Source organism: Numida meleagris, chromosome 2, assembly GCF_002078875.1.
Source record: "Numida meleagris isolate 19003 breed g44 Domestic line chromosome 2, NumMel1.0, whole genome shotgun sequence".
Classification (NCBI taxonomy): domain Eukaryota; kingdom Metazoa; phylum Chordata; class Aves; order Galliformes; family Numididae; genus Numida; species Numida meleagris.
In genome coordinates, this window is record NC_034410.1 from 76,130,810 (window position 1) to 76,153,699 (window position 22,890).

Sequence of the window (22,890 nt, forward strand, 5' to 3'; positions counted from 1 at the left end):
GGAAAGCAAGAAATGTAGGTTGATTCCTGTTATTTATATCTCCTCTTCAAAAAATAGAATGCTAAGGAAAACCTGGAGCAAGTAGTGTGCTTCCTGTTTGTATTTATAAATGTTGGAGCCCACATTCGTAAGGTCTTTAGCAGTTTCCACCCACCATCACTTACTTTGTTTTCTGGTAATGTAACATAATGTTCATATTTGCAGCCTCTGCTATATGGTGATTATAATATTTCTTGATTGTTGGTGGTTCAAAACTTGAAAGCAATAAAGACAAAACTGATTTTTTCCACTCAAGGCTGGGTGTGGAGCAGGCTATTGTTACCACAGTAGAGAAAGTAGGAATGATCTGAGGCTTAGCTTTGAGAAATTTCCAGTGGTGCTGTGACCATTTGTGTATTCAAAGCTTTATTCCTGTTGTGGAAGTGTTCAAGTATCATTCAGCTTCATTTACAAGGTAGTCTTTTTTTTTATTATTTTTTTCTGATGTCAAGAACAGCTTCCTTAGAAGCAATAATCATGTGATATAATTTTTTTTTTATACTAAAACTATTCAGTCTTTTTTTCCAAAAGTGTTGATTATGAGTCATTTCCTTTTGGTAGGAGTTCTCTGGAATCTCTCTTCCTGTGATGCACTGAAAATGCCAATCATCCAGGATGCCCTCGCAGTGTTGACCAATGCAGTGATCATCCCTCACTCTGGATGGGAAAACTCTCCGCTCCAGGATGATCATAAAATACAACTTCATTCATCACAGGTGCTGCGCAACGCCACTGGGTGCCTAAGGTGAGTACAGCAAAACATTTGCTTTGCCTTAGTCATCTTGCTTTGGCTTGAATTGCTATTTCTCATTCTTAGGCATCTGTAAAATAAATAATTTCTTTGTCAGCAAAGAAGATGACTTTCAGTGCTGTAAACTTCTAGCCTGAAATTAATTAGAAAACAAGCTTCAGGCCATTCAAAAACAATCCCTAGAAGTTTGCCATTTTTCCTTTCTTAATGGCTTTGACCAATCTTCTCATCAAAGCTCGTATATTGCAGATTTTTTTCCTTCTAGATTTTTCCCATTCCCCCAGTTGCTTAAGTGAAATCAGTATGTTCTCACTATTGTGCCCTATTTAATTAACACAAAAAGCAGTGAAGATGCTTACAAAAAGTAACAGGCCTTGCGGGTTCCCAGTGCCATTGGTAAAGTTATAATAAATATATCAAATAGATTTTCTGCTCTCTGAAGATGAAAACCACAGTGGAATGAGAGACCAATGAGTTTAACACATTGTGCAAATAGCATACCTAAATAGATCATTAAAAATATGTTATACATACCAAATGTGTACATGCAACACCAAGTTGCATTCATGTAAATAAGTGCAACATGATATATCTGTTCCTAAACGTCACCATAGGTGTGAGAAAAATATAGGATGAGTAAGAAGAGTTTCAGTTCTGACAAACCCTTGCAAAAGGACTGAATCATAGCAGTCTCTGAATTCCAATCCATATCAGCGTGTTGATGTCTTTTAACTTACTAGGCAAGTTCTTCAAGTGATGATTTTTTTTTCTGTTTTTTACTGAAGTTCCTATAATCTATCTCAGACACCTGTTATGAAGATTAATTAGTTATTAGTTTTAGGTACATCACAGGAAAATTGTTAGGTGAATAGTATTTATTAATGATACAGCATGTGTTCTGTATTTCATCCAAAGCAGAAATCCATGGAGAGAGGTAAATCAAAAAACGTTATTTGATTATTTTATTGGGGAGCAAGTAAAATAGCAGTGTTTTTTCACTTATGTATAGCAAACACCTTCTTTCTCTCCTTGTGCTTTCATGAAATGAACTGTCTTCCTTTCAGAAGTGAAATGTGGAAAGTTGAAGGAAAAAAAATAATAATTATTATTGATTTTTATATGTAATCAGTAGACACTTAAACATGGAAGGTAATAATTTATTGAAAATATACTTGTATTGGACTTAAATATCGGTATCTATATGTGTATATCAGCTACGCCAGGTTATGTGGTTGGAACTAGGTAATTATATCTGAGTTCAGCTGATTTGGAAATATTCTGAAAAGAGTTTGGTAGTATAATTCTGTTGCATTACATTCAAATCCCTAGAAAAAAAATGATAGAATTACATAGGTTATTCTATAAGGACTTGCACCATTTAGTACTTTCCACACTTGTGATGTTTAGCCTCATTTAAATAGCTGCCTCTGAAAAAATGTCCATTATAAATTTGGGCCTTTGCAGGTGCCCCTTCTCTGAACATGCATATTCAGTGTTGGTCTCCCTACACCACAGATATCTTCCTGTTAAATTTTCCCCAGCTGCTTTTCCCATCCCTGACCCTGCAGACCTCAGTTGTTCCCACCTTTTAGTTGATGGATTCATTGCACATTGGTCTTGAAATCTTTCTTTCTTTCTTTCTTTTTGTGAGTATGTGCACGCCCATTTGCAAACTGATGTGAGCTTACTGTAGCCTGCACTCTGAGTCAGCCTGAGGACTTGTGGCCACATGAGAATGGTACGTTGTCTGATACAGTACACACTGCTTTGCAGCAAGGCTTACTGCCAAGTGCTTGGTAGTACTCTGTCATAGCAGAATGGCTTCTGGTCGGCTCCTGCAAAATAAGCTCATATCTGCCTGCAAAAGATTGTGCATATTATACGTCTTGAATCCTTCCCAGATAGCTGCAATAATTCAACTGCTTGTCCTAGGCTGGTTTGTCTTCTTTCCTTCTAACCCCAGGCCCTGCAACCGTAGGAAGGTTTTTTAGTAACTTTCTGATCTCAAACCCTTCTTATTTCGTAGATGCATCTTTCTCTCCTTTGTATCTAAGATATTTATTTGGCCTACATCCATCTTTAGATAGCTTTATCCCACTTAGTCTGTGTGGTTGCCTTTTGGCAAAGCCTGAACATTTGGAGAGGGCTGAATTTACTTTTGCTTCATTAGCAGGAATTTTCCTGTTTATCTCCGCAATCACTCTTGAAAATTTCTCCCTCTGAAAAAAATGCAAAATTTGAGACTGTATAAGGAACAAAAGTATTAGTTGACCTTTAAGGAGGTGGGTGGTTGTTTTTGTGTTGTTTCTTTTTTATTGCATTCATATAAAATAAAGGGGCCAGAGAAAACAGTGAATGACAGAAAGAAAAGATTAGAAAGCTGAGTGTTTTACTGCAGCTGATGGGAGCAGTGCTCCTCTGTGCTGCTAGTTTGCTAACTAACATTCCTTAAATACCTGCCACCCCCAATAAGCTTGAAACAGCTTTCACACTTTCCCCTTATGACTAGATACAAGCTTCAGATTTCCATTTCAAGATCTCATGATTTGGGGAGATATTATAAAGCAAGAAGATAAAATGGACTGGCAGAGACATTGCAGTGCTTATCTAGTAAACTCCATTGCCATCTTCCATGAGAGAATTAGTTCTCAAGACTCTTGTTCAGTTATCCTCTACTGCTTTCTTTTCCCTCTTTGTTTTGAACTGGTTTGCAAGAGAATGTTGGTTCATAGCAGCTGTGCCCAGATTTTCAGTGGTAGTGCTCAGTTGCATAGGAAAATGATCTTCAAACTATTTGACAAATGTTTCTAAATCAGTAATGCTGACAGATTTTAGAGACATCAGGCAGCATTACATAAGGTTTAATGCTACCAGATATGCTAGGAGTCTTTTTTTTTAATAAATCTTCAGTGCCTTTGTTTTTCTGATGCATCCACTGTTAAAGCTTTAAGTAATATCTGAGGGGTGCTATAATATAATCCTTTCTATATGGAGTGCCCATAAATAGTTTGCATTGGCTGTTATATAGGAATAGTCAGATCTTTGATATATGTATTATATGATTATTTTTCTTTCTGCTGTCTTCCTGTTTCTCAGTTTCTTGATGAGATTTTTCTTCATCTTTTTCGATTGCATAGTTGCTTATTAACTATGATTTTAGTACTCTTCCCTGCTTATTCTTTACAATTTTTATGGAAGTTCTTAATACATTTTTTAAAATGCTGTGTGGGACAACTACTGCAACTCCAGTCATACAGTAATCCGGCTGAAATCTGAATGAAATCATATGAAACATAGCAGCAAAATCAGATGTTCATTTCCTTTTGCTTTCTTCTTCCTTGAAAGAAGTTATTTACAAACTACATGGTTGTGCACTTGCATGCTTTGAAAAAAGAATACATTATTGTGCTAGTTAATTTCATGTAAGTTGAATATTTGAAATTATTTAGATAATTCAGAGCTTTAAGTACTGTTTTATATCTGTGTATTATAAATTGATTCTTAATATTCATAATTCAGAAACTGCCAGGCCTCGATGTGACATATTAGAGTAATCATCCAATTTACTTGCCACTCCACTGAGGTATCAGTACGATACTTCAATAAGCTCTGTGAATGTTTGGCTTCTTTCTTCTCTTCAGGTTCAGCTGTGACTGATCTATTTGCGTTTGTGAAATACTGTCTGTTTGTTTTGTACCTACTCTGAAATTTAATAATGAACAGGAGACATGTTGCTCAGTGTTCTTTTGACCTGAACTATCAAGCTTACATATTACAAACCTAGATCTCTGTGCAAAGACCATCAAAAAAAATCTCAGGCAATATCTTTTCAAAAGTCTTTTTCCTAATGTACAGATTGAAATCTGGAGAGACTGTGGGGTTATTTTTCCATGACTTTTATATGAATTTAAGGTAATAGAGTGTCATCTGAGGACGTTAAGGAATTTTAAGAAAGTATTGCTTTCTAAATCTGTATGTTAGGATTCAAAATCATAAAACGTTGCCTTTTTCTTCTTGCATGTTCTATTTAATTTTTCATCATATGAAAATCAATGATATTAAAATATAGATCTCCCTTTACAGTATTGGATTTGAAACTGTATAGGAGAGAATAACTCAAGTCGTTTTTCTTTGTAAAGCTTCATACCTCTCACATTTTGCTATCTCATATTTTCATTCTTGTCAAATCTTTCACAAAATACCAAGAATTACTTCTTTCAAATGAAAACATACATAGCAAGCGCTCAGAATAGAAAAGCAAAGGGGCAAAGTGCTTTTAAAACATGGATTGAATGCAATGGATCCGGTCGTATTTTCTCGATAGATCAGCTTTTGGAAAGAACAAATTACCTTTTTGCAACAATTTGTTTTAACTGTGAAGCCTGAAAGCAAATGTTTTTAACTACTTTGCAGATGAGTGATCTGTTTCACAAACATTTGCAGCTAATGCATTTATCCCACAGCCATATTTCTTCCTCAGCTCTCTTCTAAGCATCCAAAGACTGTTGATTCATATTCTTAGGAACTTCTATAATCTCTTTCGAAAATGACATTCTGCTGCATACTGACAAAAGAAAATGTGGGAGCAGTATAAAATAAATAGTATTTTTTGCCATATGTTTAGTTTCTAAAAACAAGTATATATATATATATATGTGTGCAGAAACTTGATTTGATGTACATATGAAACTTCTTAGGATACTAAACTTGTACATAGATGCACATATGTATATACATTTGTGTATACAAGAACACCGATTGTTAAATCTAAAATAAGTTTCTGTCGTTACTGACAATTTCAAGTTCTGAGTATCTTCAACTGGTCATAAATGGAATGAGATTTTCGTAGTAGGACCTGGACTTTTGCAGCTGTTTTTTTTTAATTCTTCTCCTATGAACAGCAGGCAGAGTTTTTTCATCTTTACATGCTGTTATAAATAAAGAGATGTTGAACTTAGAAACCCATCTCAGCATCTCCCTTGCATTTTCTAGAGCTCACTCTCTGACCTTGCAGTCCTGGAATCAGATAATAGAAAGTCTATGCTCCATTGAGAAGCTTGATAAAACCTAGGGTTAGGTTATAACGGTCAAAACTCTTATTAAGAGAGCATTTTCAGTAGGAGCATATTTAAGGGAGGAGCTTTTAACATAGGCAGCTCTGGAGAAGAGACGTAGAAGAGTGACAGCTACTAGGGAGCATACTGAGACAGCGTTACACACTTTTAGAGAGGGAGCCATGCAAATCCACACCCTCAAATTCTCCTCCTCCTAGATTTTGAAGTCCTCTCTTAGCTTTGTGAAAAGTATAAGCATCACTGTACTTGTCTTTTTAATACAAAGCTAACATAATTAACTTTCAAGCGTCATCAGATCAGCAGTTTTTATGCTAATTATCTAGCTACATTCTACTTACGTACTGTGGTGAAACATGTATTTTAGTGCACATGACTGCACACCATGTGTTAAACCTCATTGGTCCACTGTTACGATGTTGAATATAGTAAGAGAGTTCCTAAACTCCAGAGTTATACTGGTGCATCTGTTGTTAAGCAAACATGCATTCTCTTGTCTTGGCTTGGAATTTTCTCCTTGGCTTGGAAGTTTCTCCAGGACCTGGATTTGGAAGTGCAGACAAAAGCCTTGCCAAGAAGCCAAAGAAAAACTTAGCTTTGGAGTCTCTAATACCTGGTTCAGTGCAGCTCAATTCCTTTTCGTTACAACCAAAATTCATATTAAACTTACATAGATTGTGCTCCTGGGTCCCAGGAATGCACTGTGATAACAAGCTGAAGAGGAACTGAGGGACTGGTGTCAGCCCTCCAGTATTTTGAAAAGACCGAGAATGATTCCTGTTATATATTGTATGAATGGCTACCAGATAATTTCCAATTCAATAAATACATGTAATATAAATGAAAGTACCTTGATCATAACTTCTATGTCTTGTCTTTCTTTCCAGAGTAAAGCTGAATGACATACTTATATCCTGAATTAGAAGTAAAAATAAACCTGACAATAAATTTAATTGTATTGCTTACTTTGAAATATAATAGATCAGAGTTCTGCAGTTCTTGTACACAATGAATTTTGAATAACTGTCTTTAATAAGCTTGATAATACTTCAGTGAATATCGTACTGAAACATAGCTCACTGCAGGGAAAAGAAGATGAACTTCTGTTTCCTGCCTTTGGAATACATAGAAATGAGTAAATTCTAAGTTGCATTTACCTTATGGCAAGTATCTTAATCAGTGAGTAGGCTCTCAAAAAAAGTCTATTTTTTAGACATTTTGAGTATTTCTAGATAATCACTGACTCATCAGCTCTTAAAATCATTAGCAGTTTTGATGATGTTGGTATTTAACTATGAATTTGAGTGTCTAATTTGAGGCACCTCAGTTCAAATCTTGCAAACAGGCTGCTTTCATGGACATGAGATATGCAAGATACGTATTTTTAAAAGGCCTAAAGTTTTCTCTAACTCATGTATAAATGTTCACTGCTGTATTCCTGATCTTCCAAGCACAAACCAAAACTGGAAAAGTCAGAGAAAATGAATAAAGGGTCGATCAAATGTGAAAGATGTTTCACTTTTTCAAGAAGCTGCAGGACGCAGTCTAGGAAGAAGTCACAAACCAATTGGAGAGGCCACAGTGATAAAGTCAGTGAAAAAACTTTTCACATAAAGTTTCGGAGGCAAATTTATGCAGGATATGAGAAGGATTGTGCCTTGCAAAAAGCTGTGATGATTCAGAAATGTAGCTGAAATAAAAACCTAATGATAGAATTTGGGAATTTGAGATTTTAGTTTGAATAGATCAGTGTCCTCTGATTACTGCTGTAATATTTTTATTCAGAAGATACTCAAGTGAGAATTATGAATAGAATGAAATGTGTAGCTGTGTCAGATCCTTAAGCACCCCACTTTTTCATAACTGCAGTTACTCCCATTTTACATATTCATGAACAAATTTATAAGGTTCATACAAGGTCATACTGTATTAATTATAGCACTTGTATTCAAATGGCTCTCAAGTTCTTTGCTTTTTCAGCATTCCTGATTAAACTTCTGCTTTGTTGTTACATATTTCACATAGCTCTGAAAATTCATTCTTCGCTCAAGTTTTATCAAAATCTCAACCAGAAATTTTATTTTTAAACTGTAGATAGGCAGTACCTTTTGTATTCTGCTTTGATCTGAAAAGTAGCACATCATACCTTTTTCTGAGACACTTTTTACTCTCCTACGCTTAGAAAAATTTAACAGTCTTTGGCAGGATGCCTTCTTCTTCCATCATTTTATCTGGTGAGACAAATGGGATTATTCTGCCTAAATCTGCCTTCCAACGCAGAAAGATCTCCTAATGATTTTGGATCAAGACAACAAAAAAGTAATGATGAACCCCCATCTTCTAAATATTATTTGATATCTGGGAAAACGATAAAACTCATGTTACTCTCAAAGGGGCTACATGTTTGGGTACAAATTAAAAATATTGGATGTGTTTGACAAAGTTTAATAATTTAGGACCTAAACAAAGTTTAGTTCCTATTCTTCAACTAAGATCTTTTATTTTCCTGAATATTTGTGTGTGTTAGCTAGTTTTAGGGAAAAAAAAGAAAGCTATACAAGGGTCCGTTTACATATTTCTGTGGCAAGAGTATATTCTTGTAATTTACTAATATACTGTTGCTGACAATTCTACGCACTCATCTCAAATTAATATATCTCAGTACCTTTGCTTTCATCTCATGATATTCTGAAGTGCAGCAATGGTAACAAAACTATCAGCTGCTGCCTCTTATGGGGAATGGCTTGTGGTTTCCCCAGCCTTCAATTAGGACTGCGGTGAATATCTCAAGTATGTTTTGAATGACTGACTATTTTCCCAGCTTTAGGTGTTTTTTATTCACTTCAGGTTGAATGCCTGCTGTTCTCTAATGCCTAATGTGAAAATTACATCTGCTCACATTTGCGTGGTTTAGGTGTTGTTAATTTACATTCCATTCTGTCACAGTTTCACCCTGTGTGGATGTGCATGTTCTAAAGAAAGTGAAACTGTTTGTTTTGTGAAAGGATTTAGATTATGTGGTGGCTTGGGTTTTTTTCCATTTTGGAACAGTTTTCATTTGTGTAGGAGCGAGTGTTAAGCGTCGCGGTCAGGTTTTCAGGAACCCGTAGTAAAGCATGATCTGAATCTTGGTGGCCCGCTGACTGGTTGTGAACAGACTCCAAGTCCCGCTGACTGTAAGGGGCCTCCTTCTCGACAGCCAGATGCAAAGCTGAATGGCACGGTGGTACAGCCCTTTTCTTTTTGCAAAGAATCTCCAAGGCAGTGTGGAATCGCGTGTAGTGTAGAACATGTCACAATGTGGTCACTACACGGGAAGCTGAACAGAGTTGTGCCTCATCTGTTTTGGCCCATTGGCCAGAAACTCTTTTGCTTAGAATGAATCATAATGCAGCAGGAGGGCCACAGGTGTCAGCTGGAGCTACCATCTACCCCTGCTGTTCTTTGCTGACTTCTGAGAATTCCTTTTTGAATTGTTACTCTGTAAAACTGATTTAGTCTGGCTCTGCAGAAAATACATTTGTCTCAGCGTGACAGAAAACCTGATCGTGACAATTCTCTAGCACCACTTGAGGTCATGGTGACCGATGTTTCATTTACCCAAGTAAGATGAGAAACGCAGGCATCCAGAATTTGTATTCCCACTCAGTTCCACTACAAACACTTTAATATATTTTGTAACTCTAAAGAGGGTTGCGGTTTTTTAGCCCTAAGTACTTGATTTCTATATTAACTATCTTTTTTCCTCTTGAAACTGTTTGCAGTATAGGAGATGTGAAGAAAACACATGGCTCTGAGTAGTGAAGGAAAGGCAGGGCGTATCTGTGCAACTTTCCCTCATTATGTTATGATAGACTGCTTCAAATCTGAAGAAAGTTCCCATAGGAGTGAGAAGATCATCTGATCTCTTTGGTTGGTCTGAGGATTTTCAGTATCAATATCCGTTTGAAGTGTGCTGATCTTTCTTCATCCTTCTGGATAAGTAAGCCAACATCAGAGTAAACATTTTATCATGCTGTTTCGGAATGTATTGAGCATGTGAACTGTCACACTTCAAGCAACAGAGTAATTAATGCCAGCAGCTCAAGTTGAGCCAGTGCTCAAGTCTTTTGCTGCGAGAAGGCTTTGATAGCATTCCAAATTTCTGCAACTTTGTGAGCTACTGAGAGCTCATTAGAAATACTCCACAGTAATACCCTTAGTACTGAAGCTCTAAGACTTGCAGTCCCCACTAGCCACACTTGCGAATTTTGTTGCTGTTATGTGTTTTGGAAATGTTTCTTCACAAAACCTCCTGATAAAGTAAGTAAAAAGTAAAAAAACAGAAATACAGCTTTTGGGAGTGTGATGAAATAGACTGCAGACTGCCAAGCCTCCTTAGCATACACAAATGATGTCTGAGCTCAAGACTGAAAAGCAGCAAATCATTTTTGTATGTTGTCTTTTGTGAAAGTGCCTGGTGAGCATTGAGCTTGTATTCTTATTGTCACTACACATCTTCATGTAGGAGTTTTAGCACTTCAGAAGATTTTTCACTGAGCAGAGAAGACAATCTAATAAGAACACTTTGACAAAGATGAAGTCTATTACTTGAAATCCAATGGATTTCCCACTTTCGGAGATAATTAGCAAAGTGAACAATTAATTTGGACTAAATTGAGACTTTAATAATGACCAAAGCATAAAGCATGGGACGCCTGTCACTAATTCAGTTTCATGAATTGTATCAAATTTGAATGTTTCTCTGGCCGTGTTGAAGAGAAACTCTTGTGCATGAGGAGTAAAAGAGTTCGTAGATCAAGATGTAAGGTCATGCTAATTCCAGCCATAGCTCTGTGATAAGCACACAGCCTTGCAGACGCTGCTTGTCTTTGCAAGTCTTAGTCCTACTGCAACAACAGAATGGGGTAAGAGTCTTATCCTGTCATCTGTTGCCAGAGTTTGTGAGAAAATTGTCTAATATGACAAAGTGAAAGACTTCTCTCTTTAAAAAAAGTTAAACAAAGATGTTAGATATTTAGGGGTTTATGGTTTTTTTCCAATTGCATTCCTTAAGTTAGTTCTATTTTGTATTTTCTAGTCAGATGTTACTGTTGAAAAAATTTGCTTTTGAAAGAACGCAAGCTTTCTTTTTTCTTAAGTAATAATTGCTCTGTAATTTAACTGCATCTGCATGTACTATATAAAAACATTCAGCATCTACTGGTTAGTATTTTTAGCAAGAATTACACACTACCTACAGAGGATTACTGTGACAAAGTAGTTCTGAAATATTCATCCTAGGGTAGCTTTTTTACTTTCACAGCTCATTTCTTTTTGTCAGGTACTCATTTATTATAGTTAGTTGGTTACAGCTTCAGCATTTTCATTTGAAGGACAGAAGCGTTGTGAAATACTTCCTCCTCTTCCCCTGCTGTCAGTCATCTATCTTTATATCTGATCTACTATGCACAAAAGTGCTATAATTGAATAGCATTTCCAAAGAGATAGTCATGAAAGGGTACAGTGTGAATACTGGGCATGCACAAGTATATGATCTTTTTTCCAAATCCACTAACAGAGGATACATTATACATAATAAATAGGAAAATAAAATGATTTACAACAAAATATTCATTGAATTCCTTGGGTTTATTTTATATAATTAATTTGTATTGAACTTATTAGTCAATGGCTCAGTCAGTTTGATTAATTTTGATTGATAGTTACTGTCTTTGGTTGCCAGACCTTGTACTAACAAGGAATGTCTTGTACTCAGTAAAAACATGAGAAAATATGCATTGTTGCATGTATTCTTGGTAGTTACTCATGTTATGTACGCTGATAGCTTGAGTGCATTCCAGGCTGCTCAAGGCAGTGGGTAGAGCTAAGTCTGCCTGGCCTTGTATACAACTTGAGACCTTAGGAATATTTAAGTTTTGTAACCCCACAGAAACAAGAGAGATCTCATATTTAGTTAACCAACTAAATATGAATTCAGAGTTAGGGAAGGAGGGACATTCTTTTCATAGCTACTGTGTTGAAGAAAGCACAGCAAAGACTAATGATTCTGTTCTGTATTCAACTACAGCACGGCCAAGCAGAAACTAACATGTGTGAGGTTGTATGAATGTTTACTATGCACAAGGCAATGATCAGATCTTGGGACAAATTTAGGAAGGAAAACACGGCTTTATTGAATTCACATTAAGAGTAGTTACGTTACTAAGGTGATACCTTCTGTGCTAGACATCACCTGGCTCAAAAACAACATAATCCTTCTTATCCCACTCCTTGGCACAGTCACAGAATCACAGAATTGTAGGGGTTGGAAGGGACCTCTAGAGATCATTGAGTCCAACCCTCTGCAAAAGCAGGTACGCTACAGTAGATTGCACAGATAGGCATCCAGATGGGTTTTGATTATCTCCAAAGAAGGAGACTCCGCAACTTCTCTGGGCAGCCTTTTCCGCTGCTCTGTCACGCTCGCTGTAAAGCAGTTCTTCCGCATATTTGTGTGGAACTTCCTATGTTCCAGTTTTTGGCCATTGCTCCTTGTCCTATCACTACTCACCTACGAAAAAGAGTCTGACCTTGTTCAGTGCCTTGTTCAGTAAAAGGGGACTATCATCTCCCTCAACCTCCTGGCCACACTCCTTTTAATGCACCCCAATATAGCATTGGCCTTCTTGGCCACAAGGGCACACTGCTGGCTCACAGCCAATCTGTTGTCTACCAGGACACCCAAGCCCTTCTCTGCAGAGCTCCTCTCCAGCTCTTCTCAGCCCCTAACCTGTACTGATGCATGGGGTTATTTTCCCCCAGGTGCAGGACTCTACACTTGCTTTTGTTGAACCTCTTCAGATTCCGCTCCACATAATTCTCCAGTGTGTTCACGTCCTGTTGAATGACAGCACAAACTTCTGGTTTGTCAGCCACTCCTCCAGGCTTTGTGTCATCAGCAAACTTGCTGAGGGTGGACTCTTATCTGATTGTCCAGGTAATTGATGAAGATGCTGAACAAGACTGGACCCAGCACCAACCCCTGGGGAACACCACTATTTTCGGGCTTCCAACTAGACTCTATGCCACTGAACAGTGTATCACATCTTATTTGTTTTTAAAGGTTTGAGATGTTTGCATATTTTTTATTATTTTGTTTAGGCTTTGCTTTTCACAGGATTGGTAATTTTGTTTAGGGAAATATCTAACTCAATTAGGTTGTAGAAGTGGACTAAAAGAGTCTTCAGGCATTGAAAGAACCTCAGAATCCCCAGAATGGTGAGGCTTTTTGAATAGTGTTTTTTTCTGATTTTAGTTTTAATTAAGAACATTGAGATACCCAAGAGTAAGTAGGCAGTATCTTCATCTGGGAGGACTTCAGGGAATTAATCACTCTCTTTTGATTATGAAAGCAGTTTATGACTTGTTTTAGGTTGGTTGCTTAACTAAGCTCCTGAATTAAGTGCTGGCTGTGTAGAGGCATCCTACTCCTGTGCGTCACATGTATATATACAGATGATCTTTTCTAAATAATCAGTTTATTTTACCATTTGTTCCTCCAAACTTACAGATAATTTAAAGAGCTTGTTAAATTGAATGAAAATAGAATCATAGTCACAGAACAATAAGGGTTTTAAGGGACCTTAAAAGCCATTTAGTTCCAATACTCCTGCCATGGGTAGTGGCATGTTCCACTAGGTCAGGTTGCTCAGGAGCCCATCTGAATATATCATAATTGCATGTTAATAACCCAAAAAGATATGTGTGCATCTGTGCGTGCATTTGTATGTGTTAATATATGTTATACTTCCTTTTCTTGATACTGTCTTTGATTGAATAGCAGCAATTGTTAGTATTTCTTTAAGAGAGTGGAAAGAGACTTAACGAGCAAAAACTTTTTTATTCTAGAGTTGTGGCTTCACCTATCCTGAAACACATGCAAAGCATTAACTGATTTATTATCCTCCATAATTCTCCATCATAGTTCTGTCTAGACCATATAAGGCATGCAGTATTTCTTCTGCCACAGTTACATTTTACTTGACCTTATTGCAGGCATATAGTATAATTACTAAATGGGTGGTAATTTATGTAAACAAATGTTAGTTTTTCATAGCATGAGCCCTGTCATTATGTTTTATTGCTACTGGATGGGTATAGAGCCAGCCATTTTTCAAGGATTTGGGTAGATTATTATTCTAGATGATCTTTATACTTGAAATTCCAAGGATTTAGTGTTTAAAAAGTAAAAGCATTGTAATCCTTAGAGATAGTTATCATTTCCTCTCCTCCAAGTTTGTGAGAACTTTAATTGATCTTGCTTCAGCAAAATTAACATATCAAAATATTTTCCAGTTAGTACACAGAGAGTTTAGGAGACGTTTACTGCAAACAAGATCTTGTATTATCAGATGTAGTAGGTAAAACCAAATATTTAAGAATATCTTTAATACTTTAATAACTATAATGCATTGGCCTTCCTTTATTCAAAGGCTTAGAAGCAGCTGCCACAAACTGAAAGTAATTAACTTCCTTTTCTCCTTTAAAGGTAAGCTAACCAAGGGCTCCTCCCATTGTTAAATCAAGGAATGTATTATGAGGGTAACAGTGAAACTATGAACTAATTTTCATCTTGGATTCTAAATTATTATTTTTTTTAATAATAAGGAGATTTATTATGTGTACAGAGATATTTGGATAGCTGGAGTTAACCTTGGTGTAGACACGCAGTGGTTTTTAGAATGTGACTCTTGGCAGGTATCTAAGCTTATTAATTCCTTTCCTCCTTAATCATTCATTTCACACTTATTCCTCTCTGTTGGTGGTCTGTCCATGTTCTGTTTGTGTTGTGAAGCTCATATGTACAGTAAAATATACATGATTTTTCTGTATTATCAATAATAAATATTTGTTTATACTCAAAAGCTGCAGAAAGAAACAGAGTGGTTTCCAGCACATGCTAGTTGATACCTTGCTCTGCTGTTTTAATAGTTTGTGTGTAGTGATGTTAGTGGCCTCAGCACAATTTCTACTACTCTCTTACTAAAAGCAATATTACTATTGTCAGTCCATGGTACACCAGCAGGGAAAAGAAATTACACTGGCAGTGCAACTGGAAGGTTAGCTTGCAGCACTGGATTAGTGGAGCTGCAGCAACTATTGTGCATCAGCTTGTTCAGTTAGCAGTTTGGACTGTTGCATTTGCTAGGATCCTCCTGTTGGCCAGAGCTGTACATTTAGATTGCAGTCCTCAAGTGTAATAGCATACTTACCTTTTTAGCTTTGGTTGTTAACCATATCTGCATAATGCTTTGATCATTCCTTCTGACAGCATCACCAATATATCCACGGCACTCACACATTCAACAGATTTTGAAAAACTCCTTTCCTGTTGCAGGTTATGTTATGTTTACCCCAAATGTGTGGTCTGTTCTGCTGGAGATTTTGTTGTACTTGTTCTACAGGGGAAAATGTTATCGCTCTCGGCACTTCTAGCATGAAAAGATTCCTCAACCACATAGGATGGATGTGTCTGTGACTAGGAATGCTGAATGGAAGCATATGTTGGGAGGCACTATAAACTGGTTGCCTGGAACCAAGTAGGAGGTCACAGCTCCATGTGAGGAAAGGAGATGGAGGAGAAGACTATGACTCGTAGTAACGTTGTGGAATCTGAATGAAGGATTGCCTGAGAGAGGAGAATGGACTAGAATGAGCATCCTGAGGAGCATATACTGGGACTTGAGCGGTGATGTCAGGAGAACTAGGGCAAATCCTAACTTGTGAGAAAAATCAGGATAACACAGGCTGTAGAAATATGGCAAAGGATATCAAGAGGCAGTAGTGGAAGTGGAGCTGCTTCGTAGGAGAAAAGTGCTCACTGGATTAAAAAAAAAAAAAAAAACCCTCAGTGAGAACTGGGAAACAAACCTTCCTGTTGCACAGGGAGACTGGAAATTCTGGCAGAAAGCTTCATAGCAGGCTGAAGTACAAAAAGAGAAAATAAGTGGAAACAATAATACCTGACAAAGTTTTGGCACTTGAGGATGAAACAAGGAAGATCAAAGCCTAGCTGTAACAAAGTGGGGGCATAAATTGTCACAGCAGGGGATTTTGCCATTATACATATCCTAAAAGCAAAAAGAAAGGATGTGAGTCCACTGATGCATGGGGAAGACAAATTTGTGAAGGGCAAAAGGGAGGAGATTGAAGAACTCAACACCATTTTTGCCTCAGTCTCAACAGGTAAATTCTCCTTCTAAATTTTGTCTTGGGAAGTTATCTACAAAACAGGAGAGCAGGAAGTGAAGAGCTGCAGAATGGCTGTTTCTAAGTGAATACCGTCAGGATAGAACATGTGTCCCAGAGGAAGTCAGTTTGGGATAAATACTATGTATGAAATTCAAATGCCATTTCAGTAAGCTTCCTTCAGCAGAAGAGTCTGTACAGTGCACGTGTGTTGCTGATGTGTTCAGTGGCACAGATCAGTACCGGTGTATGTTCCTGGAATGCAGTGTACAGCTCTTCCCTCAGCCCTAAGCGGTGGTGCAGTTTACTGCATCTAAGAGGTCTGCCCCTGCAACCATGCTCAGAGGGACACTAGCATGTTGCTGGCACCTGAGGATGTAGGGAGAAGCTCTGGTACCCAAGAAAGCCTGTGTCATTGTCTGATCCTGATCACGGTGCAGGGAGGAAGAGAGGTTGAGCTCTGGATAAGGACTGCCAATTCTGGTGCCCCAGGTGTCAAGGGAGGATGTTGGCCCCCAGCAGTGTAGCATCCTGCAGAGAGAGTCACATCCACAGAATGAAGAGGAAAATGCAGGACTGGTCTGACTGTCCAGTGTGTGCATGCATAAAGGTTTAAGAACAGCTGATTTAAAAAATGACATTGTTAGAGCTTTGGGTTTATGGGGGAGCTGAGATTCAGGGGACCTCAGATTTAGCCCATATACTTTACACCTAGACCAGTAAATTTCAGGCTAGTCCAGTTAAGTGTGCAGATGCTAAGGCATTCAGAATACTAGACCTTTAACCAAAAGCACTGCTTCATCTTTAAGCAGAATCCTCAAGACCGAAATAACAGATTAGAGAGGGTCGGCTGCCTACTAAACTGTGTCAGGGGGCAGCAGGAGCAGGACTGCTCCTTGAGAATCGGCAGCCTGTGAGCTGAGGGTGGCTATGCCCTGAGGGCAGCATCCTCATAACAGGCACCCTGAGCCACGTGGCAGCCTCATGAGAAAGCAAACCAGCCCTGAAGCTGAAGTAGGAAATCCAAATGAGAAGCCAGAATCAGGGCTGGAGACCAGTACTGGGATAGGAACTGAGGGACAGATCTGGGCTGAAGTGGCATCCTTATCCTTGGCCATAGTCACAGATGTGTGAAGCTGTAGGGAAGTATGAGTGTTCATAAAAGATGAGATAAATTAAATAATATGGAAGTGGTTTGATTGTACTCTTCATACTCGATACTGGTGAGGCCACACCTTGAGTACTGTGTTCAGTTTTGGGCCCCTCACTACAAGAAAGACATTGAGTTCCTGGAACGTGTCCAGAGAAGGGCAACGAATGTAGAATACTTTGATTGTAACTAATAATTCCACCTTTTTGGGTGCCTGTTCTCGCATCACCTCACTCAGAGCAGACAGGTAGTTTATCATTTGCGATCACACAGGCCTTCTGTGTACCTCCTGGTGTGGACACAGAGATAATTCAAGTACAGGGAGCTGGAACACTGTGATGTTTGATGCATGCAGCTATTGTCTTGATGGAGTGTCACTATATCACAGCCACCTGCTCAGGAAAGAAAACAAAAGAGAAAAAAAGAAAAAAAAATCCCCCAGTATCTGGGATTAGTATATTTATTTCAGAAAGCTTTGGCGATGTAAATCAGATAAGCTCTGAGCTTGATAAAGTTGCATTAAATAATTTGTACTCTCTTGTACCTGATATAGGAAATTTTACTGTAATTCTGGGAATTGTGTTTGCTGTATACCGGAGGAAGCTATGTTGCTGAATAACTGACAATTAAATGAGAATGTTAAAATAATAATTACAAAATTAGAATGAGTGTTTATTCATGAAAGAACAGTCACCTCTATAAACTGTAATTATCATTTTGCTAATTTGGTCTCTGACTGGTACAGAAAGCATAGAAGTGATTAAACTCTTCCCAGACATAACACAGCCACAGTAATAGCATTGTACCAGAGATTAGGTTTGTCCATGGGCTGTGTTGTAAAAGCAAGGCACATGGGAGCCAAGTCCAATGGTGCTAAGTGTCTGTCACTCAGTGTATGTATCTGTCAACCAAAGAATAACCACAGCTACAGAAATCCCTTATTGTGGGAATGACTATGTAGAGATTTAGGCTGAACATTGCCACGGTAACTTTTTATTTGAAAACAGCTCTCAGCTTTGTCTGCTTGTTCAGTTTGCATAATTATTCCCCTCCTTCACTCCCCCAGTTATTTTTGTTGTTTAATCATCAGATTTTTCAAGATAAACACTCTTGGCTCCTTGGCCCAAACAGTGCGCAGTAATGCCCCTTTGTCAGGTGGCACTTGGTGGAAATAGGAAACACAAAAGTGGTTTCAAGGAAAAGAACATGATTCTGCAGAAGCCTTTTACTCTGTAAGGTTGCACACAGCTTTGGCAAAGTCAATTGTTTTATTCTTCTTTTAATTTTTTCATCCTTTAACTCCATGCGGGCATTTTGGTTCAGTTTTTATATAGGAAGAGTAAGGGCACAGCAGATACCGTAACATGTGAATATGTGCTAAACAATTACATTTGCAGAAGGCAGAGTAAAATATATGAAGGCAAGCATAATACATTTCATGGCAAATCGAAAGACAAAGTGGAGAAATAGAGCCTGCTATTTGTGCAAGAGTTTTCTGCATGAGCATCTTGAGGCATTGATGGCAAGTTTGAAGTTGGTGTTTAGTTTAACTGGGAGCAGTGATTTGATTCAAAAGGTGTGTAATAAAATGAAAAGGGAAAAATTAAATCTCTGCTACCAACCCCATCCCAAGTGATTTATGCCATACAACAAAGTTGGGCACCAAGACAGAGCAGTGTAGAGTTCTGTAACAGGTTCATTTTGGCAGAAAAGCTGAGTTGTCAGACATTGTCCCTAGGGCATAAGCCAAAGGGATAGAGAGCACTGACAACAGTGCTAGTAGTAAAGAATGTTTGTATATTGTTTTATATGGCATGGGCTAGATGGGGTAAGTAGGGTTGTGGTAGAGTGATTCCCTTCTTTTTTTACAGGTTATTTCGAGCAGCAATGATGCACAATGACTCATTAGGCTGAAGGGCACGCTAGAGGGTCAGTTCTTTCATCATCTCTCAGTATGCACATAAAGCCGTTTGGAGATATGATGAAGTGACATAATCTGAGGTAGGATACACACTCTGGCAATTTCAGGTTAACTGTCATGAAACTAGGACATGAACATACATATTTATTTCTTATGCTGAAGGCTAATTTAGCCCAAGTATAAGAATTCTGATTTACCGTGCATCACATTTTATTTTTTTTACAATTAGGCAATTTATTTTAATGACTTTTTTTACAGATATTTAGGATAAAAAATCATAACACTGTGAGATGTTATTAGCAGAAAGCAGCATAGATACCTTGATGTTTCTAATGGAGTTAAAATATAAGAATAAAATTGAGGGGAGAGATTGTTCTGGAAATAATAAAATGCAATTTCACAAGAAAAGTATCATAAAAATGAATTATATGACTAGAAAGAAATAATATGAGCAGGCAATAAATGCATTTTAAGGTGCCTAACTGAATATTACGAAGGAAATACTAGTGATACAGAGTGAGTGGATAATGATAGTGAGATAAAAGGTAGAATTAATGACTAGTAACTAGTCTTGACTTATATAAAATTATAAGAATGTGTAATTTGATAGAGCAGAAAGATCCCTCTCAGGTTTGGAGAAATACTCAGTCAGTTCAGTGAGAGCATGGAAAATATTTAACTTCTCTATGGTGTGCTGTAACTTAATTTGTTTCATTCCAATATTCTAATATTATAATGAGCGTTCTGCTTGGTGACTTCTTCTTATCTTCTGTATTATATTTTATAAGTAGCTGATCAGGAAGAGATGAACCTAATAATCTGATGAACAGACTGGTGTTGTAATTAATTGTACTTATCTGATTAGTCAACAACCAAAGCTGATTTACCATCCTTTCTTCTTAAGGCTCTGCACTGATAATGTTTTTTCAAGACTGTAAGGAAGATACAGGAAAGCACTTGAAACTCAGATGTGACAGAGAGATTGCTTTATAGGTTAGGGTGAGTCATCCTACTTAAGCAATCATGATCCTATTTGTTTGTTGCTCTAGGTTGATAGGATTGCTTATGGCAATTCGTGCCTTTTTCTGAACTTAATCTTCATTCATAGGATTTTCAACTGGATAACTCCGCTAAATACAACTATTTGCATTCTTTGTGATCTGATCTTGATTCTTACCTTTTTCACTTGATTCTAAAGTCAAAGCAAAATAGCAGTATTACTTTCCAATATTTTGATTTATAAGAAGTGTATTAATAATAATGCTTTTAAATGTTTCAAATTCAAAGGCACATGCATGCAGACTTACTGAGCTTATGTGCCTTATGTGGTTTGTGAGAAGAATATGCAGTATGTAGTAATACCTGATCCAAAACTGGTTGTTTTGATTTAGTGATGACAGTATCAATTTAAAAATCAGCATAGCCTATTGAAAAGTGAGCATTAGAACAAAAGAATACTATCATATGTCAGAAGAGGACCCAGAATGCAAATTTATGTTTATATTTGCACAGTACAAAGTCACACATGAATTGTAATCCATCCCAGATAGAATGCTAGTCTGACAGAAAGAGAAGTTGTCTCATGAAATCCTGGCCCTAAGATTTAGATTAGCTTGCCCTCATATATGCTGTTCTGCATTAATGTATATGTAATTAGCAAGCTGTACTTATCTCTCTTTTTTTCTTTAAGATGCAGTCTTCATGTTTGCATAGACACTCACATCGATAGATCATCACAGTTTCATCTTTTTACTGTCTTGTCTTTTAGAAGGAATTCGATAGCTATAGCACAGGGCTTTCAACTGTGCAAACTGAATTTGTGTGACTGAAACTTTTGGAGGTCCTTGAAATATATGGCCAATGGGTCTATGTGGCATAAGGACGTTTTTGCACCTAGTGGGCTATTCACTGGATACTCAGCTTGCCTATTCTGTCTGGGAGTCCGGCTGACTCTTTGGTGTTCACTTGTACATGTGAGCAAAAAAGGAGACCCAAATAATGTCAGCAAGACAGGGATCTGGAATTTATTAGTTTAAACACTATTGGTTCTTTTATAACACACAATTAAGAGAGGATCTATGGGTAACAGTTGAAGTTCACTGGAGTCCAAGACACACAGGTGATTGAGAAAGTTTAAGTACACATAGTAGTCTTCAAATCACTTACTGTTTTTTGCTTCTGTGGGGTGATACAGCTTTGTTCTTTCAGAGAAGACCTCTTAAGTGCATACTGAGACCATATTCTATGTGTTTGATTAAAATGGATCAGGTAATGACTCCAGAGAGTACAAACTCTCAGGACTTCATGAGTTCATAATTTCTTGACAGAGGGAAGAAAAGATGAGCAAACTAGTTCTTTAAGAAAAATATTTAATAAAAAAACTTCAAAGAGATATAACCCAAAGTCTTTTTTCTCTGTGTTGTTTTTTTTTCTTCTGATTCCAAAAAACATTACTTGTGAAATATTTTCTCAAATATTTTGATTTGTAAGATTTATTAAGCAAACCTCTCTGTTGGGAAATGTGTCGTGCTTACTTTTATGTGATAGTCTGGTCCTTTCATATTAGTCTAGAGACAAATATTCTGTAGCTAGGACATGCTAGCTAGCATTCTAGCATTGAACAATTCAGGGTAAAACCTTTCAGTGGGTCAGGAATGCATTTTGATCCCATGTTAGCTTCTGAAGTTGTACTTTGATCATAATCAAAACAGTCATTGTAAATATTTCTGTGAGTGCAGAGAAGAGGCTCACATGTATCCCTGAAAATCATGAGCTACTCTGGGAATAAGCCAAGGGGAAAAAACTGTCAAACCCAAGAGTTTTTGTTTTCATTCATTAGTTCTAAATCTAAAACAATGTCAAATGCATCAGAGGGCAGTGAGGAATTTCACATGTTGTATGGAGTTGGTGAAATTCCTTTTCTCAAGTTGAAAGGTAGGAAAGAAAATCCTTTTTCCCAGCATTTGTAACTTAAATTTTTGGCTGAAGGAGAGCAATTTTTTTCCTGTACAGATATTAAATATTTAAAATTATATCAAAGAAATACTATGTAAAGGATTTTACAAAGTGATGTCAGAAGTGTAAGAAATGCTGATAAACACTGTGAGAATAATATTTTTAAACACAGTAAATTACTGTCTTTTGCAGAAAGAAGTATATTTTCAGTGCTTATTCTGAACTCTAAGGCATTTTGCCTGCTTCTTTGCAATAGCTGTTATAAATGCTGTTGTGATGCCAAGATTTTCCCAATAATACAGGCAATGAAAAATAAAAGAGGAAATATTTTTCATGTCATGGAATTATTTTTGCTAGTGCAACTCATGCAAGATAGATTTTCCCACAGGATTAAACATGATAAATACAGTCTTTGTCTTTAAGTGAAGGAGAAGAGTAGACATAGAAATGATGAACAAATAACCTGAATTTTAATACTTTAGAAGTTGCTTGAACAATGATTGTAGAGGAAGGCAATTAAGAACATCAAAATAGGCCAATTTGTAAGCATTTAAAGAAAATAATCTGATAAATAATAGGTAGAGTGAGGTTAATTGAAAACCATTTATGTCTGATCAGTGGTTTTGTTCTGAATAAGATACCAAGCTGTAGAGGAAGATGAAAAACAGGAGGGACTGCTTTGCAGCAGTGAAGCGTCTGACACAATATTTTTGAGTTTCACAGTCACTAGAGTGGATGGCCAAGGAAGAAGAGGTTACACCAGTAGTACTTC

At 37.2% G+C, this 22,890-nt stretch overlaps 1 protein-coding gene across 14 annotated transcripts in view; it reads left to right on the forward strand.

The window, feature by feature from the left end:
- Window positions 1-22,890, forward strand: part of CTNND2 (catenin delta 2) — a 629,078-nt gene that overhangs the window by 506,562 nt on the left and 99,626 nt on the right. For all 14 annotated transcript variants that reach the window (XR_002434978.1, XM_021386174.1, XM_021386172.1 and 11 more), the window contains one exon: window positions 601-784. Coding sequence is in view for 13 of the 14 variants with exons in the window: in XM_021386174.1 (XP_021241849.1) it covers window positions 601-784 (184 nt within the window). In the remaining variant the exon portion in view is untranslated. The remainder of the gene's footprint in view (window positions 1-600; window positions 785-22,890) is intronic.